The sequence below is a fragment of the Elephas maximus genome, chromosome 6, assembly GCF_024166365.1.
Source record: "Elephas maximus indicus isolate mEleMax1 chromosome 6, mEleMax1 primary haplotype, whole genome shotgun sequence".
Classification (NCBI taxonomy): Eukaryota; Metazoa; Chordata; class Mammalia; order Proboscidea; family Elephantidae; genus Elephas; species Elephas maximus.
Genome location: NC_064824.1, coordinates 19,869,130 through 19,894,705, shown reverse-complemented (window position 1 = coordinate 19,894,705; position 25,576 = coordinate 19,869,130). Strand labels below are relative to the sequence as shown.

Sequence of the window (25,576 nt, the reverse complement as noted above, 5' to 3'; positions counted from 1 at the left end):
ATGAATGAGATACTGTCATGGATTGAATTATATACCCCCAAAAATGTGTGTATCAATTTGGCTGGGCCATGATTTCCAGCATTGTGTGGTTGTCCTCCACTTTGTGATTTTAATTTTATGTTAAAGGGATTAGGGTGGGATTATAACACCACCCTTACCCAGGTCACATCCCTGAGCCAGTGTAAAGGGGGTTTCCCTGGGGTGTGGCCTGCACCACCTTTTATCTCTCAAGAGATAAAAGGAAAGGGAAGCAAGCAGAGAGTTGGGGGCCTCATACCACCAAGAAAGCAGCACTGGGAGCAGAGCACATCCTTTGGACCCGGGGTCCCTGTGCCTGAGAAGCTCCTCGACCAGGGGAAGATTGAGAACAAAAACCTTCCTCCAGAGCCGACAGAGAGAGAAAGACTTCCCCTGGAGCTGACACCCTAAATTTAGACTTTTACTTTTAGCCTACTTTACTGTGAGGAAATAAACTTCTGTTTGTTAAAGCCACCCACTTGTGGTATTTCTGTTATAGCAGCACTAGACGACTAAGACAGGTACCAAGGATTATTAGTAGTCTAAATATCTGTGCCACAGAGTCTTTACCTGCTGTGGCTAAGCAAAAGTTGGTTCTTCCCAAGTGAACTGGCAGTCAGAAGTCTCAAGGTTGATATTTAATTTCTTTGCCGTAATTCTCTAGGACTAAATTTTAAAAGGGACCTTTCCAGAGTCAGCCTAGTCCTTGTGTTCTGACCTGTAGATTCGCCTGCATTTGGCATTTTTATGGAGCAACAGAAAGGCCTAGTGCCTTGGGAAACGCATCCCAGAGGCTTGGCATTGTAACGCAATTGCTTCTGCTTTTTTAAGACTTTTTTTCAAGTAGGTCAAGTATCAGTTTTTTGGAGAAATACTTCCTTTTCCTGACATGTTAATAATAATTTAATATGTAAATTATTACTCGTTTTATTTGGCACAAACATCGGGAAGGACACATTTAAAGGATACACGCCGTATGCCAGGCATATATTATTTTCTCCTTTAAACCTTGCCGCATTTTACAGATGAGAAAACTGAGCCTCAGGTAGAGTAAACAAACTAAGTCACAGCGCTTATACAAGGATGAACAAGGATATGAGCCAGAGTCTGTGTAGTCTCTGAGACCTTTCTCTTGGCCGTACCCACTGGGCAGGTGGCAGTGGCCTGAAATTGTTAGCACATGAGTCAGATCGAAGAAAGACCCTGAAGTCTTCCCTTCTGTAATCCATTGAATCTAAAACACTGTTACAGTTTGTCAACAGCTTGTTTATGAATGATTTTAAAATTTTTTATTGCAGTGAAAATATCCTGTAAGTGATTTTTAAACTAGGTACCTGTTACATTTTGATTAAGTAGTTTACTCAAATTCGCATAGATATTGAAACCCTAAATCTTGGAAGTTTAAAACGAATACTTCAAGTGTGTGGGTTAGATGGCTCTCCGACAATTTAAGGAGAATAACGTGTACTTTTGGAGATTTTCGAAGAAAATGTTATTTAAAAACTATAACAATATTGTAATAACACTGTATGGGCATGTAGGAAAATTTTTTAAATGATCCTCATTTGGGCCTTATTCTCCTAAAAAATAATCTGCTTTTAGTTTTCCATCTCCTTGTAGTAACTGGCCATTTTTATGCACATGTTTTACATAATTACAATCAAGGCAAAGATACAGAATTATTTTCTGGTGATTTCCTTTATCATTATATCATTTTTCAAGGTTGTTACATTTGCTTCAGAACACTCATTTTATCAATAAATCAGGTTTTTTGGGTTTTTTTTTTTTTAAGTTTGGTTTATTTCTCATTTTTTTCTCTCCTCTCCATCTGTCCCACCACTTTCCCTGCCCTGTGATTTAACATTATCCCTGGAGTGCGTTAAGGGCAAGAATCTGGAATTTCAGCCAGACGAAATTGGACTGAAACCATAAAATGGTGCTTTTGTTCTGAAATGAAGTAGTAATTTTCAGGGTGCCTTTCTACACTTTTATAACATGAGCTTTCACTCTCCTTTCTGCCACTGTTAGCTTTTGCTGAGCGACAAGCTGTGACTACGTGGCACGCCTTTTACAGCTGTCAACATTTGACAATCAGTGGCAACCATGTTCCCTGCACAGGGCTGGTGTCCTTGTTAATGGAGAAAGCAGCTGTCTGGTTGCCTAGGCTACCTCTCCACAGCCATGCTTGATGTATTAGGTCTGGGCTTGGAGCACTTAAAAATAAATCAGCCAGGTCAAGGCAACCATTAATCTTTGCTCTTTTTTTTTTTTTTAAGTTAATGAGCTGGAGCAATAGAATGTTCTTAGTCTAAAGTCCCAAATGAATTGTGGGTCAAACAAGTATATCTCCTGACCAAGTGGGCGGTCAAGGTGTTGGACTTCAGGGTATCATGGAGAAAGGCAGCTTCCATTCAGCTGAGCTGAGGTCACCTGAGAGAGCCAAGCTTTTCTGCTAATTCACTCTTCCCTGCAGAGGGCTCAGCTAGTGGCCGTCCAGTCAGTTCTGACTCCTGGCGATCCCGTACGTGTCAGAATAGAACTGCTCCACAGGGTTTACAATGGCTGCTTTTCCAGAAGTAGATGCCCAGGACTTTCTCCCTGGGCACCTCTGGGTGACTTGAACCTCCAACCTTTTGATTAGCAGCCAAGCGTTAACTGTTTGCAAAAACCACACAGGAACTCCCAAATGATTAAAAAATCATTTAAAGATTTTGACTCCTGCTCTTAAGAAGTTGACAAATACCTCTTTCTGAAGCACCGTGCTAGAGATCCAGGAAGAGAAAAGAGCTCTGAGGCCTGGTGTCTGTGTAAGGGGCTTCCAGTCTAGCTGGAAGACATATGAACTTTCAAAGGGAATGATTCAGGTAACACATGAGTACTATAGAGCTGACAGAAGTTTAGGGAAGTGCACAGTCTGTGGTTGGTGAGTCAGGAGGAGTCTCATGGAGTGTGTAGACTGATGTGGACTTTGAAGTTTAGGTTCATTCGCTCAGTCAACAAGTATTTATTGAGTGGGGACATGGTAGTAAATAGGCACTTACTTTCATGAAACTTACATTCTGATGTAGGGGAAGAGAGACAGCAAATGAAATAGTTTTAGAAAGTACAATGAAGAAACTAAAAGAAGGTAATGTGTGTAATAGAGCGTGACAGAGGATGGGGGGGCAGTGCCCTTTAGATGGGGCAATCAGGGAAGGCCTCTCTGAGGAGGTGACATTTGAACTAAGACCCTAATGATGAGACAGAGTCATTCCTGTGAAGATCTAGAGAGAGAGCTTTCCAGGCTGAGGGAACAACCAGTTCAAAGGCCCATCTAGAATATAACTTTGTGAGACCTGGGACTTCATTTTGTTTATTGATGTATCTCGAGTGCCTAAAACAGTGCCTGGCACACAATAAGTGCTCAGTAAATACTTGCTGAATGGCTGAATGAAAGGTCCATGTGGCTGAGCACAGTGAGCAAAAGAGTAATATAAAGCTCAGAGGAGAGGTAGACGGGGAGGAGGGTATTCCGAGCATGTATGAGGGAACATACCAGGCCTCTGTGGGGATGGTGCAGAGACCAGTTGTGCAAGGGCAGAAAGCAAACCAAAGAGCCTTCAGTGAAGTCAGAGAGAACATAAGCCCTGGTAGCACTAGTACACCTATCCATCCTCCCTCTCTGCCACCTGCTTTCACCCATCTTTCCCTACCTCCCTTCTTTTTTATGTTTATTGAGCAGTTACCATGTTCGGAGTCCCACTGGCACCAGAGATATAAAGGAAGAATAGAGCATAGCTTGATATTTGACTTTGGAGTGACTGCTGGTCCATCCTGAAGACATGAAAGAACCAAATTACACAAAAATATTTTTAAAAATCCAAACTTGTTTCTGACAAGTTGATTCCAACTCATAGCGACCCTATGGGATGGAGTAGAACTGCCCCATAGGGTTTCCAAGGAACAGCTGGTAGATTCGAACTGCTGACCTTTTGGTTAGCGGCCAAGCTCTCACACAAACATAGGGAAGTGAATTATTGGACACAAATTCTTATGTGTATTTCTAGTTTTTCCTTGTTGCTTTATAGCATTTACATTTACATCTGGTAATTAGTTATTGTGTTGTTGTTAGGTGCCATCAAGTTGGTTCTGACTCATAGCAACCCCATGTACAACAGAACAAAACACTGCCAGATCTTGTGCCACTCTCACAAACATTGCTGTTTGAGGCTATTGTTGCAGCCACTGTGTCAGTCAATCTCCTTGAGGGTCTTCCTCTTTTTCCATGACCCTCTACTTTACCAAGCAAGATGTCCTTCTCCAGGGACTGATCCCTCCTGATAACATGTCCAAAGTATGTGAGAAGAAGTCTCCCACCCTCGCTTCTAAGGAGCATTCTGGCTATACTTCTTCCAAGATAGATTTGTTCATTCTTCTGGCAGCCCATGGTATAGTCAATACTCCTCGCCAACACCATAATTCAAAGGCGTCAGTTCTTCTTCGATCTTCCTTATTCATTGTCCAGCTTTTGCATGCACATGAGGAAATTGAAAATATCATGGTTTGGGCCAGGCACATCTTAGTCTTCAAAGTGACATCTTTTTTTTTTTTTTTAACACTTTGAAGAGGTCTTTTGCAGCAGATTTGCCCGATGCAATACATTGTATGATTTCTTGACTGTTGCTTCCATGCGTGTTGATTGTGGATCCAGGTAAAATGAAATCATGGACAACTTCAGTCTATTCTCTGTTTATCATGATATTGCTCGTTGGTCCAGTTGTGAGGATTTTTGTTTTCTTTACGTTGAGGAGTAATCCATACTGAAGGCTGTGGTCTTTGATCTTCGTCAGTAAGTACTTCAAGCCCTCTTCACTTTCAGCAAGCAAGGTTGTGTCATCTGCATATTCTCAGGTTGTTAATAAGTCTTCCTCCAATCCTGATGCCCGTTTTTCTTCAGCCAGTCCAGTGTTTCAGATTATTTGCTCAGCATACAGATTGAATAAGTATGGTGAAAGGATATAACCATGACACACACTTTTCCTGACTTTAAACCACAAAGCATGCCCTTGTTCTGTTCGAACAAGGCATAGACAAGTGAGTGTTTCCAGCATTGCATCCATTTGTTGAAATATGTCAATTGGTATTCCATCAATTTCTGGAGCCTTGTTTTTCTCCAGTGCCTTCAGTGCAGCTTAGACGTCTTCTTCGGTACCCTTGGCTCTTGATCATATGCTACCTCTTGATATGATTGAATGTCAGCTAATTCTTTTTGGTACAGTGACTCTATTTATTCATTACATCTTCTTTTGATGCTTCCTGCTTCATTCAATATTTTGCCCATAAAAACTAAGCCAAACTCGCTGCCATTGAGTCAATTCCAACTCATAGGACAGAGTAGAACTGTCCCATAGGGTGTCCAAGGAGTAGCTGGTGGATTCGAACTGCTGACCTTTTGGTTAACAGCCAAACTTTTAACCACTGTGCCAGCAGGGCTCCATTTTGCCCATAGAGTCTTTCAGTATTGTAACTGGGGGCTTGAATTTTTTTCTTCAGTTATTTCAGCCAGAGAAATGCCAAGTGTGTTTTTCCCTTTTGGTTTTCTAACTCCAGGTCTTTGCACATTTCATTATAATACTTTGTCTTCTCAAGCTCCCCTTTGAAATCTTCTGTTAGTTCTTTTACTTCATCATTTCTTTCATTCTTAGCTGTTTTATGTTCAAGAGCAAGTTTTGGAGTCTCTTCTGACATCCATTTTGGTCTTTTTTTTTTTTTTTTTTCTTTCCTGTCCTTTTAATGACCTGCTTTCTTCATGTATGATGTCCTTGATGTCCAATCCCACAACTCATCTGGTCTTCATTCATTACTGTTCAATGCATCAAATCTGTTCTCGAGATGATCTCTAAATTCAGGTGGGATATACTCAAGGTTGTACTTTGGGTCTTGTGGACTTCTTTTAACTTTCTTCAGTTTCAACTTGAATTTGCATACAGGCAATTGATGGTCTGTTCCGCAGTTGGTCCCTGGCCTTGCTATGGCTGATGATATTGAGCTTCTCCATCACCTGTTTCCACAGATGTAGCTGAATTTGGTTCCTGTATATTCTGTCTGGTGAGGTCAAAATGAAAAGTCACCGTTGATGTTGTTAAAAAAGGTGTTTCCAATGCATTGGTTGTTGGTCTTGCAAATTACAGTTCTAAGAATTTATTTTTGATTCACTAATACTTACATATACATATATATAACATACCATATATAGTATAATATATATATCAGCTGATATATATGTGTATGTAGATATATATTATATAGGAGTCCCTAGGTGGTGCAAACGGTTCACTCACTTGGCTGCTAAACTGAAAGATTGATGGTTCAAGTCCACTCAGAGGCAGCTTGGAAGAAAGTCCTGGCAATCTACTTCCCAAAAATCAGCCATTGAACACTCTATGAAGCACAGCTCTACTCTGACACACATGGGGTCGCCGTGAGTCAGAATCGACTCAATGGCAATTAGTCTTTACGTAATATATATATGACACAAATAATTATTATAAAGGACTAATGTAGAAATCGATAAATAAGATCAGTGTAAATGTGCGGAAGTTGATTCAATGTAAATGTGCCGAAGTATTTAATGAAAAGACTAGGCAAAGATAATAGACTATATTGCATGTGTTGGCCTCTTTGACTGGAATTGACAGGAAGAGATTATCATGGTTTCTCATTTCTTTCCTCTCAGGAATAATTCCGGCTAATGGGAAGGTGAATGTGACTGTCAAGTTTACACCATTTCAGTACGGGACTGCACAGATCAAAGTGCAGTTATGGATTTCCCAGTTCAACTCCCAGCCTTACGAGTGTGTGTTCACGGGGACGTGCTACCCCAGCATGGCTTTAAAGTAGGCCTTCTTTGGAATGTTCGGTTTACTCTTAAAGTGTTTTTTGAAAATCCAAATCTTCCTTTCTTCCATTCTGTTTTTCGTTCTTGTGACAGAATGCCATCAAACACTTACTTAAAATGAACATAAAATATACTTTGAAATATAACAGTAATTCATAGAATATCTCTGTACCAGTAGGACTAGTTGCTTCTGCAAAAGGGGGTAGAAATGGGTGAGAGAAAGGGGTTTTCAAGACATACTTTCTTTTCACTGATGACATCTGATATGCCATTTGAATTTTTGACCACGTTGCTGTCTATTCAAAAATTTTAATAATGAGGCTAGAACAAAATAACTGTTTTTAGAGTTTAAATATAACACTATAACTAATTGAGTGCCTGCTGTGTGCTCTGCCCAGTGCAAAGCCCCATGGGAAATGTCCCATGCCCTTAGATACAAAAGAGAAGTAGAAATTTGTCACACACGAGAAGACCAGAACTGAAATGTGCTGTACAGAAGTGTCTTTTTTTTTATAAACACCATCAAAATTCGAGTTAGAAGAAAGACGCGAGATGGGATTTTTACTCCATAACAGATCTTTTCTGAGCATCCTCTTTTATTTGAATATGAGCTCATATTTTTATATCTCAATGTATGTGGTTAACATTAAGTTTTTTCTTAATGCACATGATTTTTATAAAAGTTAAAAGGAAAAGTTGTCACAATGTAAATACTAATCTTGAAAAATCCTTAAAATTACTTGGAAAATTAAAAATAAATACCTTAATTTTCTTCCTCTTCCTTTCATAACTAGGGATACATAACATGTTAACACCACTGGGCATATTAAAAGTTCAATAACAATCTTATACCAAAGTATGATTAAATTCCATGCTTTATTATACATTTATTCCATGATTTTCTTCCTAAATGTTTAAAGTAGCCTAAATCAACTGTGGGATTTTAGCATGGGTTGCTGAACCCAAACCTGCAAGAAACCACAATCACTTGGGCAACAAACAAGTAGGACTGAATACAAATGAAGAATAGTGCTCATTTTTCTGATGTCAGCTACTGGCCTAAAAAAAAGTGTTATTTGCCCTCTCTTGTAACGTGCTGCAATGTGTCAACGACTTCTTACCTGTGGGGTTTTTACCTGTACATGTGCTTCCACAGACCCGTTCTCAGATACACAAGCACACCCTTGAAGAGTAGAAGCACAATACAAATGCAGATCACACTGTTTCTAAACTACAGTTCAACCTGTGAAAGCCGGAACCTGTGTAAAGTGGAAACCTGTCAGAGAAGGAAGACGCAAACATTTCCCACTAATAGAGAGTGATAGAAAAGTGATGGTTGCACCCTGTCAAAGGAGGAAAACTTTCGAGACCCGGGAAAACAAGGCCCGTCGAGCTCCAGCTCTTACAGGTTTCACCGTAACGTGTTTTGGTTTCCCAACTAGAGTTTGTGTCGTATTTAATACACTTTTGATTTTTTTCAAGGGCTATGTCTCAAGACCTACATTTCTCCCCAAACTGCAGATAGTACTCTCATGTACAGATTCTACCATGAAGGAAAAGAATTACACTGGCTGTAGTACCCTCGGAAAATTTCAGAGATTGCTTTTCTCATTTCAGAACAGGGTGTGTGGACCTATGCACATCCTAAGTTTAGCACTGCCAAATTCCACATGTAACTCTTTAGTTTATCACTTTCTTAGACCCCTTCATTTCCATCACTAGCACTAGCAATCACATCTCTTTACAAGACTATTTTTCACACTCTCGATACTGCTCCCAGGATTTACGGCAGAGGTGATGGCAGAGCTCACTTGAGATGTGGATGCTAGGCCGCAGCTCAGTCCCCAACTCTGCGCCTCATCCTTGCACGTGAGGACATGTCAGCCAATGTGGGCTTCACCAAATGACAGCTTCTTCCATGCCATGGACCTTTGAGGACACTCTTAAACAGGTGGATGTTAAATCAGAGATTGCTAGCATATATCCCATATTATCCAGTGGGGTGTATTCAGTAGGTACTCAGCAAATGCATATTGACTGTCAGAATGAGTGAATTTTAGTATATTCCTACCTAGTTTCTGTATGGAGTTTCTGGCTGATGCAAACAGTTAAGGGCTTGGCTACTAACTGAAAGGGTGACAGAATCCACTCAGAAGTGCCTCAGAAGAAAGACCTGGTGAGCTACATCAGAATGACAGCTCCACAGAAACTAGCTTATCTAACTTCTGCAATGTCATGGATATGTATAATCCTGTAAAACAGGTGTTACAATCATAAGTTATGTAATCCTATAAAACACATTCTTGTTTAAAGAAGTGCTTGAGAGGCGGGGCCAAGATGGTGGAATAGGCCGATGCTTCCAGAGATCCCTCTTACAACAAAGACTTGAAAGAGCAAGTGAAACGATTATATTTATGACAAGCGCTGAATAACAAAGGCAAGGTTAGAAAATGGACTGAGCGGCAGGGGGAGAAAGAGACAGTTCAGAATCTGAGAGGAGTTACTGGACCTGAATCGCCAAGATCCTTCAAGCACCATTTCCAGAAGCAGCTGGTGCGGGCTGGTAGTAGCGTTCCACCACAGTTTCTTCAGAGAGAAGCAGCCAGCTACACAGCCTACTCACACCTCCGGAACTAGAGAAGAACGTCACTCTTGGCAAAAGCTAAGTACTTGCAGATGTTTTACCATGCCTCCCTGCCCCCAAGCCGGCTTCAGTGGCTGTTGATTTCCCTGGGACTGAGATAGGTCCTGTTGAGTGCCCGGAGCCATGCTCCCAGCCTTGGAGTAAGAATAAATTCACAATTGGGGGAAAAGATAATTTGCCAGCTCCACTTTTTTACCAACCAGGGGAGCTCGGGACAGAAGCGGCTCCTGTCCAGGCATAAATGGTCTGTGGACTTTGAATACCTTTCACCCCTGCATGGACCTGTGAGGGCCTATTTCAGGAGACTAGGCCCTTGTTGGCAGACTGCAACTGTTTCAGCTGTGCGGTAGAGACGTGGGTGTTTGATATTTGACACTGCTTTACCTATTAAACACAGTCTTCATCTACCCACATCAGGGGCTAAGGACTGGTGGCTCCCCTCAAGTCACCCAGCCAACCATGACAGTGGTCCAAGAATAACTAGTATCTCCCAGTCCTTACAACCAAAAACATTGGGTGCCCGTGGTCCATCTGCAGAACCCACGCACCTGTACACTGTAGGAAACAGGGACATGCTTTCCTCACACACACTTGGAGGACAGTTCTTAGCACCCTTCCTTGTTCAGAGCATGACCCCGCACTTCAGATACTTGTACCTACACCAATCACACCTGCCCCTTTAAGACTGTAGGACAGAGCCCGTACCACACACTTGATGATCAGCTACCTGGACACCTGAGCTGAATTCATACAAGAAAAGTGAATGGACTCCTAGACTGATATACCTGATAACAGTTCTAGCCATCTGGTGACAGGACATCAGAGCTTCAAAGGTGAAGATAGTCAAGGTAGCTCACTCAAGCAACCCATCTGGGCATATCAAAACAAAACAAAGCAAGAAGCTAGGATACAATAAGCAAACATAAACTAATACAATAACTTATAGATGGCTTGGAGACAACAGTCAATATCAAGTCACATAAAGAAACAGACCATGATTGCCTCAACAAGCTCTCAAAACAAAGAATCAATGGATCTTCTGGATGAAGGTGCCTTCCTGAAATTACTGGATACAGAATTCAAAAGATTAATATACAGAACTCTTCAAGACATCAGGAACTAGATCAGGAAGGAGATCAGGCAACATGCAGAACAAGCCAAGGAACACACAGATAAAGTAGTTGTAGAAATTAAAAAGGTTCTTCAAGAACATAATGAAAAATTTAATAAGCTGCAAGAATCCATAGGGAGACAGCAATCAGAAATTGAGAAGATTACCAATAAAATTACAGAATTAGACAACTCAGTGGAAAGTCAGAGGAGCAGAATTGAGCAAGTAGAAGGCAGAATTTGTGAGCTTGAAGATAAAGCGCTTGACACCAATATATTTGAAGAAAAATCAGATAAAAGAATTTAAAAAAAAGAAGAAACCTTCAGAATCATGTGGGACTCTATCAAGAGAAACAACCTACAAGTGATTGGAGTACCAGAACAGGGAGGGATAACAGAAAATACAGAGAGAATTGTTGAAGATTTGTTGGCAGAAAACTTCCCTGATATCGTGAAAGATGAGAAGATATCAACCCAAAATGCTCATTGAACTCCACATAAGGTAGATTTTAAAATAAAGTCACCAAGACATAACCAAACTGGCCAAAACCAAAGATAAAAAGAGAATTTTAAGTGCAGCTAGGGATGAACAAAAAGTCATCTACAAAGGAGAGTCAATAAGAATAAGCTCAGACCACTCTGCAGAAACCACGCCAGCAAGAAGGGAATGGGATGACTTACATAAAGCATTGAAGGAAAAAATTTCCAGCCAAGAATCATATATCCAGCAAAACTGCCTCTCAAATATGAAGATGAAATTAGGACATTTCCAGATAAACAGAAGTTTAGGGAATTCATAAAAGCCAAACCAAAACTACAAGAAATACTAAAGGTAGTTCTTTGGGTAGATCAATAATACCGTATCAACCCAAGACGAGAACACTGGACAGAGCAATCAGAGGTCAACCCAAACAGGGAAATCACAAAAATTAATCAAGGTTAAAAAAAAACGCTCAAAACAGGGAAACAGCGAAGTTATTATGTAAAAGAAGACAACATTAAAACAATAAAGAGGGACTAAGAAATGAAGTCATAGATCCTTCCTATGGAGAGGAAGACAGGTGATATAAAGAAACAAAAGTTAGGTTTAAACTTAGAAAAATAGGGGTAAACATTAAGGTAACCACAAAGGAGACTAACTATCCTTTTCATCGAAATAAAATATAAGAAAAAAATAGAGACTCAGCAGAAACAAAATCAACAACACAGAATACGAAGAAAAGACAGTATATAAAGATAAACTACTCAGCACAAAAAAATTAACTGGGAAAAAAGAAACTGTCAACAACACACAAAAAAAGACATCAAAATGACAGCACTAAACTCATACCTATCTATAATTATGCTGAAAATAAACAGACTAAATGCACCAATAAGAACACAGAGAGTGGCAGACTGGTTTAAAAAACATGATCCGTCTATATGCTGCCTACAAGAGACGTACCTTAGACTTAGAGACACAAACAAGCTAAAACTCAAAGGATGGAAAAAAATATATCAAGCAAACAACAATCAAAAAGAGCAGAAGTGGCAGTATTAATTTCTGACAAAACAGACTTTAAAGTTAAATTCACCACAAAGGACAAGGAAGGACACTATATAATGATTGAAGGGACAATATACCAGGAGGATATAACCATATTAAATATTTATGCACCCAATGACAGGGCTGGAAGATACATGAAACAAACTCTATCAGCATTGAAAAGTGAGATAGACAGCCCCACCATTATAGTAGGAGACTTCAACACACCAGTTTCGGTGAAGGACAGAACATCCAGAAAGAAGCTCAATAAAGACATGGAAAATCTAAATGCCACAATCAACCACCTTGACCTCATAGACATATATAGAACACTGTACCCAACAGCAGCCAAGTATACTTTCTTTTCTAGTGCACATGGAACATTCTCTAGAATAGACCACATATTAAGTCATAAAGCAAGCCTTAGCAGAATCCAAAACAACAAAATATTACAAAGCATCTTCTCTGACCATAAGGCTATAAAAGTAGAAATCATTAACAGGAAAAGCAGGGAAAAAAAATCAAACACTTGGAAACTGAACAATACCCTGCTCAAAAACGGCTGGGTTATTGAAGACATTAAGGATGGAATAAAGAAATTCATAGAATCCAACGGGAATGAAAACACTTCCTATCAGAATCTTTGGGACACAATGAAAGCAGTGCTCAAAGGTCAATTTATATCAATAAATGCACACATCCAAAAAGAAGAAAGGGCCAAAATCAAAGAATTATCCCTACAACTTGAACAAATAGAAAGAGAGCAACAAAAGAAACTCTCAGGCACCATAAGAAAGTAAATAATAAAAATTAGAGCAGAATTAAATGAAATAGAAAACAGAAAAACAATTGAAGGAGTTAACAAGACCAAAAGCTGGTCCTTTGAAAAAATTAACAAAATTGATAAACCATTGACCAAACCGACAAAAGAAAACCAGGAGTGGAAGCAAATAAGAAATGAGATGGGCGATATTACAACAGACCCAACTGAAATTAAAAGAATCATATCAGATTACTCTGAAAAATTGTACTCTAACAAATTCAAAAATCTAGAAGAAATGGATAAATTCCTAGAAACACACTATCTACCTAAACTAACACAAACAGGGGTAGAACAACTAAATAGACCCATAACAAAAGTATAGATTGAAAAGGTAATAAAAAAAACTCCCAACAACAAAAAAAAAGCCCTGGTCCAGACGGCTTCACTGCAGAGTTCTACCAAACTTTCAGAGAAGAGTTAACACCACTACTACTAAAGGTATTTCAGAGCGTAGAAAAAGATGGAATACTCCCAAACTCATTCTATGAAGCCAGCATATCCCTGATAATAAAACCAGGTAAAAGACTCCACAAAAAAAGACAATAACAGACCTATATCCCTCATGAACTTAGATGCAAAAATCCTCAACAAAATTCTCACCAACAGAATTCAACAACATATCAAAAAAATAATTCACCATGACCAAGTGGGATTCATACCAGGTATGCAGGGATGGTTCAACATTAGCAAAACAATTAGTGTAATCTGTCATATAAATAAAACAAAAGATAAGAACCACATGATTTTATCAATTGATGCAGAAAAGGATTGGACAAAGTTCAACACCCTTTCATGATAAAAACTCTCAACAAAATAGGAATAGGAGGGAAATTCCTCAACATAATAAAGAGCATTTATACAAAGGCAACATCATCCTAAATGGAGAGAGTCTGAAAGCATTCCCCTTGAGATCAGGAACCAGACAAGGATGCCCTTTATCACCACTCTTATTCAACATTGTGCTGGAGGTCCTAGCCAGAGCAATTAGGCTAGATAAAGAAATAAAGGGCATCCAGATTGGTAAGGAAGAAGTAAAAGTCTCTCTATTTGCAGATGACATGATCTTGTACACAGAAAACCCTGAAGAATCCTCCAGAAAACTACTGAAACTAATAGAAGAGTTCAGCAGAATATCAGGATACAAGATAAACATACAAAAATCAGTTGGATTCCTCTGCACCAACAAAAAGAACATCAAAGTGGAAATCACCAAATTAATACCATTTACAGTAGCCCCCAAGAAGATAAAATACTTAGGAATAAATCTTACCAGAGACGTAAAAGACCTATACATAGAAAACTACAAGGCACTGCTGCAAGAAACCAAGAGACCTACATTAAGTGGAAAAACATACCTTGCTCATGGATAGGAAGATGTAACATTGTAAAAATGTCTATTCTACTAAAAGCCATCTATACATACAAGGCAACTCTGATACAAATTCCAATGCCATTTTTTAATGAGATGGAGAAACAAACCACCAACTTGATATGGAAGGGAAAGAGGCCCCGGATAAGTAGGGCATTACTGAAAAAGAAGAACAAAGTGGGAGGCCTCACTCTACCTGATTTTAGAACCTATTATACTGCCACAGTAGTCAAAACAGCCTGGTACTGGTACAATAACAGATACATAGACCGATGAAACAGAATTGAGAATCCAGACATAAATCCATCCACATAATGAGCAGCTGATGTTTGACAAAGGCCCAAAGTCAGTTAAATGGGGAAAAGACAGTCTGTTTAACAAATGCTGCTGGCATAACTGGATATCCATCTGCAAAAAAATGAAACAAGACCCATACTTCAAACCATGCACAAAAACGAACTCAAAATAGATCAAAGACCTAAATCTAAAATTATAAGGGTCATGGAAGGAAAAATAGGGACAATGCTAGGAGCCCTTATAAAAAGCCCTTATACATGGCATAAACAGTATACGAAACATTACTAGCAACGCAGAAGAGAAACTAGATAACTGGGAGCTCCTAAAAATCGAACACCTATGCTCATCCAAAGACTTCACCAAAAGAGTAAAAAGATTACCTACAGACTGGAAAAAAGTTTTTAGCTATGACAATTCCAATCAGCATCTGATCTCTAAAATCTACATGACACTGCAAAAACTCAGCAACAAAAAGACAAATAATTGAGTTAAAAATGGGCAAAGGGTATGAACAGACTCTTCACTAAAGAAGACATTCAGGTAGCTAACAGATACATGAGGAAAATGCTTACAATCATTAGCCATTAGAGAAATGCAAATCAAAACTACAATGAGGTTTCGTCTCACTGCAACAAGGCTGGCATTAATCCAAAAAACACAAAATAATAAATGGTGGAGAGATTGGACACTTATACACTGCTGGTGGGAATGTCAAATGGTACAACCACTTTGGAAATCGGTTTGGCGCTTCCTTAAAAAGCTAGAAATAGAACTACCATACGATCCAGCAATCCCACTCCTTGGAATATCCTAGAGAATTAAGAGCCTTTACACCAACAGATATATGCACACCCATGTTCACTGCAGCACTGTTTACAATAGCACAAAGATGGAAGCAACCAAGGTGCCCATCAATGGATGAATGGATAAATAATGGTATATTCACACAGTTGAAATACTACACATGGATAAAGAACAATGATGAATCCATGAAACATTTCATAATGTGGAGGAATCTGGAAGGCATTAAGCTGAGTGATGTTAGTCAGTTGCAAAAGGACAAATATTGTATAAGACCACTATTATAATAACTGGAGAAATAGTTTAAACAGAGAGGAAAATATTCTTTGATGGTTACAAGAGCGGGAAGGGAGATGGGTTTTAGATAAGAATTATTTTAGGTGAAGGGAAAGAGAACACACAATACAGGAGAGGTCGGCACAACTGCACTAAACTAAAAGCAAAGAAGTTTCTTGAATAATCTGAACTCTTTGAAGGCCAGTGTAGCAGGGGCAGGAGTTTGGGAACCATGGTTTCAGGGGAAATCTAAGCCAATTGACTTAATAAAATCTATTAAAAAATATTCTGCATCTCACTTTGGAGAGTGGCTTCTGGGGTCGTAAACGCTAGCAAGTGGCCAATAAGATGCATTAATGGGTCTCAACTCACCGGGAGCAAAGGAGAATGAAGAACATCAAAGGCACAAGGTATTTTTGAGCCCAGGAGACAGAAAGGACCACGTAAACCAGAAACTACATCAGACTGAGACAGGAAGAAGTAGATAGTGTCTGGCTACAAGTGATGACTGCCCTGACAGGGAACAGCACAGAGAACCCCTGAGGGAGCAGGAGAGCAGTGGGATGCAGACCCCAAATTCTCATAAAATACCATACTTAATGGTCTGACTGAGACTAGAAGGACCCCGGAGGTCATCATCCCCAGACCTTCTGTTAGCCCAAGATAGGAACCACTCCCAAAGCCAACTCTTCGGAGAGGGATTGGACTGGACTATGGGATAGAAAATGATGCTGGTGAACAGTGAGCTTCTTGGATCAAGGGCACACATGAGACTATTTTGGCATCTCCTGTCTGGAGGGGAGATGAGAGAGAAGAGGGGGTCAGAAGCTGTCCAAATGGACATGAAAAGAGAGAGTGGAGGGAAGGAGTGTGCTGTCTCATTAGGGGAGAGCAATTAGGAGTATATAGCAAGATGTATATAAGTTTTTGTATGAGAGAATGACTTGCTTTGTAAACTTTCACTTAAAAAAAAATTAAAGCACAATAAAAATTAAAAAAACAAATACCTTATTGGTAGCATTTCTGAATATAACGTGATTTTACTACATCTCATTATAAACAACTCCTAATAACATTTGTGGAGTCTCCGAGTGGTGCAAATGGTTAACACGCTTGGCTGCTAACTGAGAGTTTAGAGGTTTGAGTCCACCCAGAGGCACCTCAGAAGAAAGGTCTGGCCATCTACTTCTGAAAAATCAGCCATTGAAAACCCTGACCCGCATGGGATGGCCATGAGTCACAGTCAACTCAGGGGCAATCAGTTCATCAGAATAGCTTCGGTAGGTATGTGAGCAGCACTGTCTCTAGCTATGTATGTTACAAGGCAGTTTTCAGTTCAGAAAAGATCCAGACGGTTAGCCTGGATCTCTTTTGAAAGGTCTGGCCACAAATAGTGGGCATAATTTTTCTTTAACTGAAAAGTAAATCAGTGTAAGATTTTAACAATGTAATAAATTTAGCTGTTGAAAACCAACAGCCTAGAAATCGTGCTAGACCATGAGCATTTTCATTGTATCATGGTTTTCACTCGCTAAGCTCTCTAAGAATGAAAGGAAAAACAGCCATTGGTGGGCTATTCTGGTGTATGCTTAAGCTCGGATACACTGACATTGCATCGTCTTAGTAGACCACTGTTTGAGCACACAGCTTTATTTTCAGTTGAGCTGTAATAATTGGTGGGCTGTAAGTCATGGTATTACCAGAAGGACCATAAAAATAGGAGCCTTGAGTTGTTGGATTATATGCTAATTTAATATCTGTTTTAAACCATAGAGTAGAAGAATTTGAAAGATTAAATACTCTTTCTAAGAAAGTAAACGTCCCTCCAGAAAAGACAATGACACGTATCAATTTTCAGAGACTACCAGTGAAGGCAAAGCCTCAAAAGATGAAGGTAAAGTGGCGTTATCCTAAACAGGATGGAAGGGCTGAGGGAGAAGCAAAATAATTAATTTTCCCCCCTGGTCTGGACTCCTAGGAAATTGAATACCAGAACTTGAGATTTCCAGTAGATTTATCAAATCCATTTGCCGTGGCAACTGTTTTAAACCAAGAACCAGGAAAACTGAAGATCAAAGAATTAAGAGAAGGTAACCTGTCGATCCCCCATAAATCAGCACCTGGGTGAGATATGAAGGAATTCCTGCTCGTCCCCCTTACCATTGACGAACGACAACGAAAGTCGGTTAGCTAGCGGTTGGGTTTTGTTGTTAGAAATGTACTTTTCTCTGGGCAAATGCTTCTCATTCGATTACTCTTTGTTCCTGCCTTCAGTTTTGGACAAAGGCAATGAGATTTCCAAAACGAGACAAATGAAGGAAGCTCTCTTTGAACAGAAAGTCAGACAGGACACTTGTGAAGAAGTCGAAAATCACCTTAAGTGGTAAATATCCACCCATTTTTGTACCAAGTGGCAGCGTGGTTGTTTTTAGGTGATGACTTTTTATGCACAAGACACAATGAAATATAATAGCATTTTATGCCCGTAGGGGAATGTGATGATTCTCTCCTATCCACTGACCCTTTTATTGCAGAATGAAGTTTCTACTGGGAGTAAATTAATGTGACCAAACCGTACTGTTTCCTGAGGGTGACTGGACAGTGGCAGAGCCAGGCTGAATTGTGGGAGAAGCTGGCCCTGCTCCCTCTGCCAGCACTCCCTGGCTCTGGGGCAGGTCGGGGTGACTTGGGTGTCCCAAATCTGCCCGTCACCTCTTGCCCCAACGCGAGCCCCTGTGCTGTGTGCTGTGTGCCCCCGATACCCTCCAGAAAGCCCAGTGATACAGGGTAATGAACCTGGGGTGGGGATGGGGCTAGGGGGAGGCCTGGTGGAGGTTTTAAAATTCAGATGTGAGAATTCTTACTTATGCCTCTGTGCTCAAAATGGAACCTTTTCCACAATTTTTTTTTAAAATACCAGATCATACCAGGCATCCTCATTTGTACAGCTAAGAATACGCTCTGACCTGATCTCAAGGGCCTTCCAAGAAGGTGATTCCGCCACGCTGCTATCCTGCTTTTATGGGAATGGCCTTTGTTTTTGACAGAAATCCCTCTGCTTCCACCTAAAGTCTGTGTTCATGGTCTGGCCTCAGTTAAATGAGAAGTACACAAAGTAACTGAAGACCATTTTTAAAAATAATTTTCCCCCATGTATAAAACTGATACATTGTCATTGTAGAAAACCTGAAAATATATTTTTTAAAAAGTGTAGGGAGGGGGAAAAAAATCAGTTGTAATCCCACTGTTAACACTGGTGCGTTTTCTTTCCTCTCGGCTTATTTGTAGCATACTTGAAATCACACCTAAATTTAACTCTGTATGCTGTGGTTTTCACCTAATATTTTTTTTGAACATTTTATGTTGGAAGATTTGTAAACCACAAGTTACACCCATATACACTTGACCTAGGTTCACTAATTGTCAGCATGTGTACTCCCCTCTGTAAACACACATGGAAACCCTGGTGGTGTAGTGGTTAAGAGCTGTGGCGCTAACCAAGAGGTCAGCAGTTTGAACCCACCAGGCGCTCCTTGGAAACTATGGGGCAGTTCTACTCTGTCCAGTAGGGTCACCATGAGTCGGAATCGACTTGATGGCGGTGGTTTTGGTTTTGTTTTTCTTTTTTATAAAAACACACAGAGACAAACATATGCCACATTTTTTGCTGAGCATTTGAAGTACGTTGCAGACAGTCATGATTTATCACCCCTAAATACTTCCTCATGTAGCTCCTGAGAGCAAAGACATTCTCCTCTGTTGCCATAATGGCTTCCAGGAAACTTAACATTGATACAATATTCTATCAATAATATTATAATAATCAATCCATGTGCACATTTCCCCAGTTGTTCCAATAATGGCCTTTATAGCTGGGGCTTTTTGGTTTTGTTTATGGAAAAGAGGAATCCAGGGTCAATCAAAGAGCATACAATTTGCATTTAGTTTTCGTGTCTTTTTAGTCTCCTTTATTCTAAAAAGCTCTCCGGACACCTCCCCTCCCCTTTTAAATCATAGCTATTTGCGATCTGTGCCAAGCTCCATGATTGATGTGTTTAATACCAGATTTTACTTTAATTGAGGTAAAATTCACATAACATAAAATTCACCACTTTAACTACTTTTAAGTGTACAATTCAGTGGTTTTAGTATATTCACAGTTTGTGCAGTCATCACTACTGTCTTATTCCAGAACATTTCCATCCCTCAGGATGATACCCTAACCCATTAAGCAGTCATTTCCCATTCCACACTCCCCCTGGCCCCTGACAACCACTAATCTACTTTCTGTCTCTAAGAACTTGCCAGTTCTGGACATTTCATGCAAGTGGTGTCATACAATATGTAGTCTTTTCTGTCTGCCTTCTCTCACTTAGCGTAATGTTTTTAAGTTTCATCCATATTATGGCAAATATCCCTACTCTGTGTTCACCTTTTTGAGGAACTGCCCGGTTGTCTTCCACCAGCAATGTATGAGGGTTCCAGTTTCTCCACATCCTCACCAACACTTGTTAGTTTCATTTTGTTTTGGTTTTGATTTTTAATTATAGCCATCCTAGTGGGTATGAAGTGGTATCTCATTGTGGTTTTGATTTGCATTTCCCTAATGACTAATGATGTTGAGCACTCACATTTTCTTATTCGTATATATTTTAGTATGTGTCACTAGAATGTAAGCTTCATTTTATAGAATACGTTCTTCATTGTGGTTATATTGCTGAAGTCTCTACAACTTCTCCCTCATGACGTCTCCTCCGGTGTCTCATCAGCCCTCTTCAGTTGTGGAGTATAGCTGAGACGTTCCTTCCTGAAACTGACCATGGTGTTGCAATGGGTTTTGGAAGTTGTTTTTCTTCTCCCCAGGCAGGTGCACCTTGGTAAAGATCCCATATCTTTTAAATTAAAAAGAGAGCTTATTGAAGAACATCAAAGAGCATGCACAAAATACAAGGTCAGAATCACTGCTACCCTGATATCATTACTTCACTCAATACTTTGATTTCCTGCTATATGCAAGATGCCATATTAGGAGATAGAGAAGTTATAGCTAAGTTGGGAGTAGGGGAGGCTGATAACAAGTAAATTGCTAACTATAAATCAAGGCTGGCTATAAATGTCACGAGAGGCCTGTACTGAGTTTATGGGGATTCAGAAGCCAAAGGGGAAAGAGAGCTCCTCTAGTTGGAAAGACTTCCTGGAAGACATTGTATGATTTTGAGAAGTAGCAAAGAGGAGAGAGCATTCCAGATGGAGGGTATGACTCAAAGTCAGGCTGGACTGAGGTGCCTGAGGTGCCTCTGTCTGTGCTGCACAAAGCATGAAGACAAGAGAGACCCAAAGACAGTGACCAGGAGCCAAGCTAGACCAGATCCAAACAAAAAGTTCCATGACAGAGACACTCAAAGGGGCTGAGCAGAGAGGGGGAAACTGGGTGAGGGCCACACCTGTAGGTTCAGGGTGGGTAGAAACAGGAACTAGGGGACTGTGGAACACCCATGGCTTGGGAGATGGGTGGCTGAGTGCAGGGCAGGTGCAGGAAACACTGGGAGGAGCCATAATGGCTAGAACATAGGCCACACGTGGGGCATGGGAGCTAGGCCTCGGCTGAGGCTCCATGTAGGAGAACTTTGAAGGCCCTGGTGGAGCACTTGGACTCACTTGGTAGGCCTCGTGGAAGCATCACATATGTTTAAGCTTGGGACTGTAGGTAAACTTAAGGTAAACTAACTTGGTAACAATGGGTAGGATGGATTAGGGACAATCCATGTACCTTGTCAGATAAAAAAAAAAAAAAAAAAACTAGTGCCATCGAGTCGTTTCCGATTTAGGAGTATGTTTTTCATGTAGAATACATTTTCCTTCCTGGATTTAGAATCTTTGAATAAATTCCTCTTTTTTTTTTTTTATTTTTCACAAGGCAAACTAAAGAATGTAAAATCATTATACTACATTGCTAAGTTTTAGCATTTAGGAAAGGCACATGACAGGTTTGCATTTAGATTTAGTTTGTTGCATTTTTTAGATTTTTTGCTGTTTTTCAAACAAAATATCAAGTATCTCCTAACATTTTAAAGATAAAAAAAATCCATTGCCATCGAGTCGATTTCGACTCATAGCGACCTTATAGAAAGAGTAGAACTGCCCCATAGCATTTCCAAGGAGTGGCTGGTGGATTTGAACTGCCAACCTTTTGGCTAGCAGCCTGGGCTTTTAACCACTGCACCACCAGGGCATAACGGTGATATAAACATGCTATGGCCAGGTCAATGTGAAATTTAAGGCTGTGATTGCCAGCATTTAGTTGACAGGCAAATGCAACTGTTTATTTTTACAAGTGTGTTTACATTCAGTACTAGTGACTAAGCCATGGTCCCTGCCCTGAAGAAGGGCACAGTCCAGAGAGGCACAAACATATAACAAGATGATTTAAAATGTGCTAAGTGCAGTGTTAGAGATATAATTTTTTGACAATTTGGAGGGGAGGGGTAAGTAAAGGGAGAAGATGGAATGGCTCCTGGGTTTCCAGCTTGGATGCATGTTGGTGGTTCTAAATGGTATCTCAAATATGGGAGGAAAATCTGGCTTTGGGAAAGAAGAAGAGTTTAATTTGAGACATGGTGCATTTGGGGTAATGGGGGCATCTAGGTGGCAGCTGGGGAGCAAGTCTGAGCTGAAGACACAGACTTAGCAGTGATCAGCACAGAGATAGAGGAGACCACAAAACAAATGTGGTGGTCCAAGAAAAGTGAATAGTGTGAGAAAGGCAATGGCTTGAGGAGGGAAATCTAGAGAACTTCATGATTTAAATGGAGAGCAGAGGGGACCATTTATCGTCAGAAAGGTCAGGAGAAATGGACAACATAGAGACAAAGGGAAGAATGAGCTTCAGGTAAAAGGAGAGGGATCAGACAAATGCAAAGAAGGTTCCAAGATGATGAGGCCGGAAAATACACATTGTGTTTGGCAGTTTGGAGGTCATTATTTGCCTTAGGGATGGCCATTTCAGTAGACTTGTGGAGGCAAAAAGTCAAAATGTAATGAACTGAGGAATATGTTGTTGTTGTGTGCCGTTGAGTCAATTCCAACTCGTAGTGATCCTATGTGACAGAGTAGAACTGCCCTATAGGGTTTCCTAGGTTGTAATCCAGGTCATTTTTCCTGTGGAGCTGCTGGGTGGGTTGGAACTATCAACCTTTTTGGTTAGCACCTGAGTGCCTAACCATTGCACCACCAGGGCTCCTTAGAGGAATTTGTGGATGTGAGGAAGTAGAGACAGTTTCTTGAGAAGTTGAGATGTGCAGGGGCAAAGAATGATCATAAGGACAATTAGAGAAGAATGAGAGGGCAAGGAAAGGGTTCTAAATTGGAACAACTTGGGCATATTTATAGGCTCAGGGTAAAGAATAATCATAGATGAAACGGACAAGTAGAAGGATGAGCAGGCAACCCTGAGGCCCCAGTGTAGTTGGAGACCGAGTGTTGTAGAGACTCTATTCTCTGTATCGGGGGGATTTCGCCTGGCAGCTAACCCCTGGCAGGTGAACCAGTGGCAAGAAGCATCCCAGAGATATGGTGGAGAGTTGGGGAAAATAGAAACTGCAGGGGTGGGATGGTAGGAGTGGAGCGTAGAGTCAGCGTTACAGCCGGATGGCATAGACCCTAAAGGATGCTGAGCTTTTTACTCAGAGGAAAAGATCAGGAATATTAAATTCTGAAATGGTCATCATAAATAGAGTTTTAATATAAAGATATTATATTCCTCCTCTTTGTTCCAACTGACAACCTATTTGCCAATTCCTTCTTTAAATAGCCTATTTTATTTTTAGTTGTGGGGGTCTGGGTCTGTCCCCGTGAAATTTGTATTTTGAACCTAAGGTCCACAATCTCAAACTCAACTTCTGGTATGTTCAAATCAGTGTTAAAGGAGCTAGACAGCTCTCCACCCTGGCGAGAATAATACAGCCCTCTTACATCTGGATAGGGTGTTCGTGTGGTAATCGGGACACATTCTGTCCAGTTAATTCTTTAAAAGTAATTATGAACTGTGCACATAAGAGGCAAACTAGTTTTGCTGGTTTCCAAATAAACAAATATTAGGAGTAGTTGTCAGTTCTTTCCAGAAACAGGTTGCCAGATCTGTCTTCTGAAGCACCTCTGGGTGGGTTCTAACCATCAACTTTCTGCTGGTAGTTAAGTGCGTAACCGTTTGCACCACCCTGAGACTTGGCCAAAACTAACCAGATATGCAGTCCCCCTTGCAAAGAGGTCAAGCATGTGTACACACTGGTCCAGGCCCACCCAGCCCTCCACAGAGTGATCGTGGCTCTCAGGGAACAGGAAAGAAAGCTCAGCTGTGAGGAGCTTGGGCCAGAGGCCCATCTGGGAAACAGGCAAGTGGGGGAAGGAGGGCAACCTGGAGACAGTTTCTCCAAGGACAGAGGCAGGTCCCTTCCTGGCCCTGAAGGCACCTGCAGCCTCCACCTCTCAGAAAGAAGGGGAATCACATCAACACTCCATAATTGGATAAAAAATAAAAATAAATTTTTTTTTTTTATCAGCTTAAAATTTCACTGGGGTATTAAACTTCTTTTAAATGAAATCTGTGTAGTTCCCGAATGACAAGATTTCCTAAAACTCTTCCTGTGACTTTTAAATGCCTCAGAAATAACTTCTGGATGCACTGTCCTCTGTTTACACGAAGAAGGTAGCGGGCCTGTACCTCTGTAAAGGCTCGCTTTTTAACGTTAGACGTCTCTAGAATGAACATTGCAGCCTGCAGGTGGCTCCACCACTCCCAAGGGGAGCTAACTCTGTGGGTGGGTTTGACCAGTTCCTTAATGGGTTTCCACCAGTTTTAAAGTCAAAGTTTTATGCACTTGTATTTAACTTTAATATTTTTCATGATTAAAAAACCCAGTTAGATCGAGGAGATCCCATTGAAAACGAGGAATTTCAGCGGCTCCAGACAGAAGTTAGCCACAAACGGGTCGTTCGCAATCTAGACGACGTGGGTAACTTTATTTATAATCTTATTAATGACAACTGTTTATATGCTTATTAAAAAAAAAAAAAAAAAAACTAAAGAGCTCTATAGAAACTATTTTACCAAGAAGCTATCTAGTAATTTTTAATATGCTCACATTTTCAGAATGCTTTTTACTATGTACTTGTAAGTAAAGCATCAAAACTTGGAATTAATTCTTCCGTTGAAATTAACAACAGTATGTGCTTTGGTTTTTCCCTTCCATCACTCCACTTCCTCTTTCTTGTTCTCCTTTCGTATTTCCCGTGTCTTTCCAAGCCCCTGTCTGCAGGTCCCCAGGTGGGTCTCTGGGCCTCTGCTCATTGCCTCCCTCCCCTTGGTAGACAGGATACTAGGTTGTCGGAAGCCAGAAGCCAGAGTCTGGTCCCCACTCTACCACAGACGTGGGCCCTGGGGAAGCCCTCTTAGCTCTGGGGTCTCAGTGCCCTCAACTGCAAAATAGGCCAGTAGCCCTTCTGCTTGGTGCCCTCTCTCGTGGTATCGTTTCCTTTTAAAATTCAAATTTTAAATTTTACCAGTGAAAAAATTCTTCCTAATCTCCCCATCTCCGTTGTCCTCACTTTTCTTTACTGCGTTTGCCACAGTTGAATTATTTTTAGCTCTTTTCTTCTCTCCTGCATCTAGTCTGGCCGCAAAGTCTTGCCAGTAGCCCTTCCACCCTTCATGTCTCACCCCAACCAACAAGCAGGTGTTTGTTCACACTGCTGCCTGCTCCTTCTCCTCTGCAGTTTGCTGCGTGTGCCAGCCTGAGAGTAATTCACTTCCAGTCCCTTTTTCTTCACGTTATTTTTCT

The 25,576-nt window shown here is 40.6% G+C and overlaps 1 protein-coding gene across 6 annotated transcripts in view; it reads left to right on the top strand.

Moving 5' to 3' along the window:
- The window catches only part of CFAP221 (cilia and flagella associated protein 221), a 147,219-nt gene that overhangs the window by 71,622 nt on the left and 50,021 nt on the right, over nucleotides 1–25,576 (top strand). For all 6 annotated transcript variants that reach the window (XM_049889160.1, XM_049889161.1, XM_049889162.1 and 3 more), the window contains exons 8-13: nucleotides 6,734–6,893; nucleotides 17,514–17,634; nucleotides 17,719–17,830; nucleotides 18,015–18,123; nucleotides 20,604–20,691; nucleotides 24,658–24,747. In XM_049889160.1, the coding sequence (XP_049745117.1) occupies nucleotides 6,734–6,893; nucleotides 17,514–17,634; nucleotides 17,719–17,830; nucleotides 18,015–18,123; nucleotides 20,604–20,691; nucleotides 24,658–24,747 (680 nt within the window). The remainder of the gene's footprint in view (nucleotides 1–6,733; nucleotides 6,894–17,513; nucleotides 17,635–17,718; nucleotides 17,831–18,014; nucleotides 18,124–20,603; nucleotides 20,692–24,657; nucleotides 24,748–25,576) is intronic.